General features: G+C 36.3%; 2 protein-coding genes across 2 annotated transcripts; both read left to right on the forward strand.

The window, feature by feature from the left end:
- Positions 1-328: 328 nt before the first annotated feature.
- On the forward strand, positions 329-3,437 carry LOC147407068 (uncharacterized). The gene is made up of 3 exons (XM_086432818.1): positions 329-705; positions 1,026-1,364; positions 2,722-3,437. The coding sequence occupies exons 1-3, from the start codon at positions 418-420 to the stop codon at positions 3,223-3,225; spliced, it is 1,131 nt and encodes a 376-aa protein (XP_086288944.1). The 5' UTR covers positions 329-417; the 3' UTR covers positions 3,226-3,437.
- A 2,959-nt stretch (positions 3,438-6,396) lies between these two features.
- Positions 6,397-7,188, forward strand: LOC147407069 (MFP1 attachment factor 1-like). The gene is made up of 2 exons (XM_086435464.1): positions 6,397-6,419; positions 6,515-7,188. Exon 2 carries the CDS (start codon positions 6,519-6,521, stop codon positions 7,050-7,052), a length of 534 nt encoding a protein of 177 aa, XP_086291590.1. The 5' UTR covers positions 6,397-6,419; positions 6,515-6,518; the 3' UTR covers positions 7,053-7,188.

Below are 7,188 nucleotides of genomic sequence, written 5' to 3' on the forward strand. Positions count from 1 at the left end.
CGCCGTTGGAAAATCTAAATATGTGAAGAAGATGAGAAAAAAGGATTGTTTGGGTATTTCAAAAATATTATAACATGAGATGAGATGAGATCAAGGGACCATTAAGAAATAAAAAGATTACCAAATAGGTTATCAATTCAAGCTTCCACCCAAACCTTAGGGGCAGGGTCCTTTTAGTAAAATTTCCAAACTATAAATATTAATACACAGCGGCACAATTATTAGTGTGTTGGTCCAGCAGTTGTTGGACTATAAATAGTGAAAAAACGGGGCACAGAATTAAATGTGACGGTTAAGCCCACAACATAAATTTGTGGTTGAATTGCTCCTGAAATTAAGGAGAAGGATTGTGGCCAAGACAAATTCCTTGAAGTACAATCCAACCCCCTCTCCCCCTGAAAATCTGAAACTTTCTCCATGAAGAAATTATGTCCGAATTTCGATCAGGAAGATGGCCTGGATACAGTCCTCGAGATCCCCATTCCTGAAGAAATGTTCAATCGAATGGGTAGCAATACGGCCCTTAGATGGAAAAACATATACACATTGATGAAATCCCAATCTTCCAACAAGTCATCGTCAACTTCTGTAGCTGAGCGTAATGTGGAGCTACAGCTCCTACTAAATGTTGTCGGATCGCCATTAATCCCACTTCAAGTGCAGGTTGATCACATGATCAACCGTCCCATCAAAGACTGTTCCATTGTAAGAAAACTTTTTAATTTTTGGGTTTGATTTTATTTGATCATAACTCCTCAATTAGGCATGCAAGCCATTAAATGATTCTAGCAAACTCATCAATGGCAGCATTCTTATTTGAATACTATGGAGTGAATAACTAAGATTATTTGATTTGGTTGATGTTGTTTGAATGATTCAAATACATGTCAAGATAAAGTAAAGTTCAAATGAAATAAACTGAAATTTATTTATTATTGCTTTAAAATTTTAATAAAATTATGACAAAAAACCATTAATAAATTGTATGTTACCTTTGTTGTATTATGGAAATTATTTGTTAACAGGAAGCTTCGACGGCAAAGTATATACTTCAACAGTACATAGCAGCAACGGGAGGACAGCAGGCATTGAACCGTGTGAATAGCATGTATGCAATTGGACAAGTGACAATGTGTGCATCAGAATTCCACATGGGTGATGAGAGTGTGAAGGCAAGGACAAGCGGTGAGATCGGAGGATTCGTTATTTGGCAAAAGAACCCAGACTTATGGTACCTTGAACTTGTTGTGTCTGGGTGCAAATTGAGTGCGGGAAGCAATGGTAAGGTAGCATGGAGGCAATTTGCAACCCAACAATCACATGCCTCTAGGGGTCCGCCTAGACCCTTACGCCGATTGTTACAAGTATTTCTGTCACTAAATGTCTTTAAAGGAAAATGCTAATATCCAATGCAAGCATTAGACGTTAGCAACCTTCAAATCCAGTAAAAAGTAATTGTCTTTCAGTAACAAAAAATAAGGATTTATTGTATTATATATATATGGTCCCGTTCAGCAACAAACATTTTGGCAAACATTTTTCAAAACATGGGTTAGAGGTTTTGGATTGGGCTGATTTTTGGTGAGGATGATCTCTATGGTGAGGAGATCACCCTCACCAAAAATCAGCCCATTCCAAAACTTCTAGCCCCAGTTTACAAGTTGAAAAATTGTGAACCGTCTATTTTTTGTAAACCATTTTTGATGGGGTTAGAAGTTTTGAAATGGGCTGATTTTTGGTGATGATGATCTCCTCACCGTAGAGATCATCCTCACCAAAAATCAGCCCATTCCAAAACCTCTAACCCATGTTTTGCCAAAATGTTTGTTGCTGAACATTTCCCTATATATATATTTGCTTATTGTGAGTATCCCCACCTTTTGGGTGAGACTAATCCCACAGTCACACATTGCCCCATCAGAAAGTCCTACGCCATTTGGTTGAGTCGAGGCTCAATTGGACCCTAGAGGGTGGTCCCAAAGAATTCATTACTTTGTGAGGTTTCGAACACTTAACCTACCCTTCTTGGGGAGCTTATTAATACTTGACTTGACTTGCCTCAAGGCTAACTCCTTCGGGCTAGAATTTATTGTATTATCTAATGAAATCTTTGTAAATAATTTTTTGAGGTTTTATGACATTGTATTGTATAATAGCAATAAAATCCTAAATGGAGAGGTCGTGAGTCCAAGCCCCTTTGTTGGCACCCACAGGGATTTATCCCTACTTACTTGGTATGTGGGGTATTGCATGTACCCAAAGGATTTGAGCAAGATACGGTCTTCTAAGAGGTCAGTTACCTCGCCCTTACTAGTCGGGCCTATGGGTTTGGAACCCCGTCATTAAAATAAATAAATAAATAAAATCCTATTTTTTTTTGTTGCTAGAAGATTAAAAATTAGAATAATGTTGAAGTGACCTTAGGCTAAAACCTCATACCGCACTTCTTGACGTGAAAGTGGATAGGAAATGTAAATGCTCTTTCAATCGTATCTCGATGAAAGGCATCTATGGTTTCCATACACTTTCACGTCAAGAAGTACGATATGAGGTTCTAGCTTGAGGTCACTCTAGCACGACTATAAACATTATAGACTTTTTTTAGGTTTTTATTGAAGGTTGCTAATATCCATTGCTTGCATGAGTGCATGGCATTCACTATTATTAAAAGTGCTAACTTCTTTTTTGTTGTAATAATCATAGTTTAGTGTGAATTTCCAGGGACTGGACCCTAGGTCCACAGCCAGCTTATTTTCCGATGCGATGTGCATTGGAGAGAAGATCATCAACGACGAAGATTGCTTCATACTCAAGCTTGAGGCAAGCCCATTGACTCTTAAGGCACGAAGCAGTGATAGCTTTGAGATCATCCACCACACCATATGGGGGTACTTCAGCCAACGAACTGGTCTTTTGATCCAATTCGAGGACTCCCATTTACTAAGGATGAAGGCCAAGGGCGACGATAGCATATTTTGGGAAACAAGTACAGAATCAGTTATCGAGGACTATAGATACATTGATGGCATCAACATTGCTCATAGTGGCAAGACCATTGTCACTCTCTTTAGATACGGTGCAGGGTCTATGAATCACAAGAGGAAGATGGAGGAGACATGGATGATTGACGAGGTCGATTTCAATATATGGGGTTTGTCCATGGATTGCTTTCTACCTCCTTCAGACCTCAAAAAGGATGAAAGTGGAGTGCCAGGCATGGGTTGAGTGTGTCAAATCTTTAGGGAACAAGAATGTATATAATGTGAATTGGAAAACCTTGTGTAAGTTGTAGTTTAGGAAATTTAGAAAGCAAACAGTCTTTTATAGAACAAAATTTGTTTTTTGTATTTCAAAATTAAAAAATAGGGGCCAGTCAAGCAATCACTTTTTGATTGTATATATATCCAAATAAATGCAATGTATCATTAATTTTTTTTTATAAATATATACTTGTATTTAAATAATTATATATTTTTTGTAGTACAAAGGTGGATTAGTTGATGCTCAATTGCAAAATCTTACTTTATATATATAGATAATTTTTTTTTTTTTAATTATTGAAAGATGAATACTTTTATATCAGAAAGTCAAAAATATCAAACCATTCATCTGAAACGAGTTTAATGCGATTAGTGATTCTGATGTAGTGAGATAAAATCAAATAACTAGTGGAAGTGATAAAAACTGGTTATAGATATTTTAAACTAAAGACTGACGACAGAGACTTGAAACGATGAACTCGAGAAAACATTCTAAAATTTTGATATGAGATACTATAAATTTAAGACTTAATATAGTTGGGACTGATTCTTTTTGGAATGTGAAATCGTTTCAAAATTTTAAAATGTGGATTTTATATTGACAAACAAGCATCAATTACATAGAATTCTAGATTTAAACATTCATCGTAATACAAAATATAATAATAAGAGTAGAAAATTATAGATTGGGGAATGACTCGACCCAATGGTTAAGAGTATTATACTCCATTTATCGAATTAGGGGTCAATCATGGTTTTAAAATTTGTTTTGATGACTCGTCTTGGACGAGACATTCGATTTATTTGAGTTGTCTTGGATGAGAGTTAGAATAATGCCTTCGAGTTATATAATAAAATATGCCTTTGAGATGACTTATAAACTCTTCTCATTGATGGATGATAATGGGACGAGTCATCTCGGGTCTCAGGCGAAATTTAAAACCATGGGGTCTACTCAACCCATCTAGGAACCACTTAACTTGAAAATTGGATTGGTGCTAAACTCAACTCTTTCAAAATAATAATAATAATAGAAAAGAATTCAACTCTTCTCACAAAAAATTCTGCTCTTCGTCTCTGAACATCTCAAACCATTTTCTTTTCAAATATAATTGAAGAGCCGTGATAAATGCACAAGATTTTGTAATTGGTTGACATGGCAAAGGCACATAACCATAGATCTTTTTCATTAGGATACACAAGAAAAAGATGTGCGGTTTTGTGCCCTTGCCAAATCAACCATGTATCCAACTGCGTATCAAAACCACACGCATTCATCATTATTCATAATTTAATGCCACATTACATAACATAATATAAAACTCTGTTTTAGTTCTTAATCACCTAAATCAAATGACCAAAACATAACGAAATAACATAACATATTAGAAGTCTAGACTAACTATTAAATAAAATCCAGATCTATTATCAAGACTTCATCATTTTCCAAGGTTTTGGATTTTAAAAAAAAGCCAATACCCTTTCCAAAAGAGAGTGGCCCCACTGTGAGACTTGTCCATCAAGGTTGGCCCTACTGGAGACTTGTTCATCAAGGTTTAATGAACATGGACCCAAAACATCTCCAACAGTCATCATTTTTTTATCTAGTCAACATGCTTACTTGTTGATTGATTATTACCACCGACCCTTGTAAAATTGATAAATAAATCATCTTTCACATCTCGATGATTAATAAAGTAGGGAATGTTGTTAAACGGTGATGATTCATCTATTGGTGGATATTTCATTGGAACAACTCCATTGGTTTGATTGAGAGGTCTTGCAATAAGTCTCTTCTTATCTTCATCTCAAACCTAGTCAATTTATGGTGACTCGCTTTTTTGGTTGTCTCCGAGACCAACGTCACTTGTGAAAAACTTTCAAGCGGTGATTGCTTGCTTCAAAATTTCGATAGATCCCTTGTCCTTGGATCACATGTGGCACATCACATCCAATGAGGTCTCCAAAATATTAATGCAAAAGTAGGTGTGAAATAAATAAAAAAAAGGGTCCCGTTCGGCACCCTAAGTTTTACCACACACTTTAACAAACGCGTTTTGTCTTACATGGGTTAGAAGTTTTGGAATGAGCTGATTTTTGGTGAGGATGATCTCTATGGTGAGGAGATCATTCTCACCAAAAATCAGCTCATTCCAAAACTTCTAACCCCATCAAAATTGATTTACAAAAAATGGACGGTCCACAATTTTTCAACGTGTAAACATGGGGCTAAACATTTCGGAATGGGCTGATTTTTGGGGAGGATGATCTTCTAATCATAGAGATCATCCTCACCAAAAATCAGCTCATTCCAAAACTTTTAACCCATGTAGGACAAAAAACGTTTGTTAAAGTGTGTGGTAAAACTTAGGGTGCTGAACATTTCCCTAAAAAAAATTGTCATATTGCCAGAATGGTTCTACAGAAATTTTGAAGACTCGTTTAGGTGTCTAAACGTATTAAGACTATGATTTATGCTTCAATTTTAATAGGGTTGAAATTATGAATCCCACCCACTTTTCAAGCTTAGTCAAGACCTTATTAATCCCGTGTTTAATCTTTTTAGATTATATTAGTTGATTAATATTTTTCTGACTCGAAAATTTTCACTCGATTTGTACGCGGCTGATGTCACAAGAGAATTATTGATCATTTTTCTTGTGTATCCCGAAGAAAAAGATCTATGATTTTGTACCTTTTGCCATGTCAACTAGATATTCACCTAGGGAAAATTTTCGAATCCGAAAATCACAACACATATTTTATTGTAAAGGAGAAACAAAAAAAATGGATAGAAGTACTACTTAGCATTCAAAAAAATAAGAATCGTGATAATCTGGTTATCCTGATGTGACAAGTTCGAAAATTTAGATTTGTGCTCCTCGAGACACAGTTGCACTTTCCTATATCGAAAGAATCGTGTATCCCAAAGAGTGTAGAATTACAATTCTGGAATTTATCAAATCAATTAGTCGATTGAGTATGTCACATGGGGTAGTCAGATGATCACAGACTCAAAAAATAATAGCAGATAGAAGTCAAGAAAAGAATGGAAAGAATTTTCACAATTTAACCCCATAAGACACACTGTCAAGTCAGATAATCAGATCAAATCAATTTTAACTAGTACCCACATTTAGATGTTAGGCTACGATAAAGGTAGACCATTATTTCGATCTACTCTATAAGTACCCAAGTAGTTTCTTCCAATATAATAATTACACTTTTTTTTCTTCATTTTGGGGGTTTTGTAGCAAAATGAGCGATAAGGAAGACGAAAGCGGAGCAGTAGCGGTAGAAGAGAAAAATACAGAAGAAATGTCAGGAGCCGAAGAAGAAACGCCACAACCACAAGAACAAAAGCATCAAGAGATCGCGAAGAAATTCGAGAAAATGAACATCTCCTTAAGCATTTGGCCACCAACACAACGCACACGAGACGCAGTCATCAATCGCCTCATCGAAACCCTCTCTGCACCCTCTTCAGTCCTCTCCAAACGCTATGGAACCATTCCTGCAGATGAAGCATCAACCACTGCTCGTCTCATCGAAGAGGAAGCTTTTTCTGCTGCTACCTCATCCACCACCACCACCACCACTAGTTCTGTTGAAGATGATGGAATCGAGATGCTTCAGAAGTACTCCAAAGAGATCAGTAAGAGAATGCTTGAAGCTGTTAAAGCTAAAGCCGTGACTTCTTCTCCTCCTGAAAATTCTTCGCAGACTCCGATCTCTGCGGCTCCTCCTGTCACTAGTGAGGAGATCTCTTCTGTTGAATCTGAATCATCCTAGACTTTTTTTTATAAGTGTTTTTGTTATATGTTGTTGAGACTTGAGTCTCTGTTCTTAGGTTTTGTTTCTGTTCTGGGATTTTCGTATGTTTAGATATGGATCTTGCTATCTATAGTAGTAAAACTCGTTGGATTGA

Source organism: Akebia trifoliata, chromosome 3, assembly GCF_017979445.1.
Source record: "Akebia trifoliata isolate Shusen 1 chromosome 3, ASM1797944v1, whole genome shotgun sequence".
Classification (NCBI taxonomy): Eukaryota; Viridiplantae; Streptophyta; class Magnoliopsida; order Ranunculales; family Lardizabalaceae; genus Akebia; species Akebia trifoliata.

Excerpts from the sequence above, each read along its gene's own strand:
- LOC147407068 (XM_086432818.1), top strand. The coding sequence starts at position 418 with ATGAAGAAATTATGTCCGAATTTCGATCAGGAAGATGGCCTGGATACA. Across the intron at positions 706-1,025 it reads CCATCAAAGACTGTTCCATT|GAAGCTTCGACGGCAAAGTA; the intron begins GTAAGAAAACTT and ends ATTTGTTAACAG. Across the intron at positions 1,365-2,721 it reads CCTTACGCCGATTGTTACAA|GGACTGGACCCTAGGTCCAC; the intron begins GTATTTCTGTCA and ends GTGAATTTCCAG.
- LOC147407069 (XM_086435464.1), top strand. The coding sequence starts at position 6,519 with ATGAGCGATAAGGAAGACGAAAGCGGAGCAGTAGCGGTAGAAGAGAAA.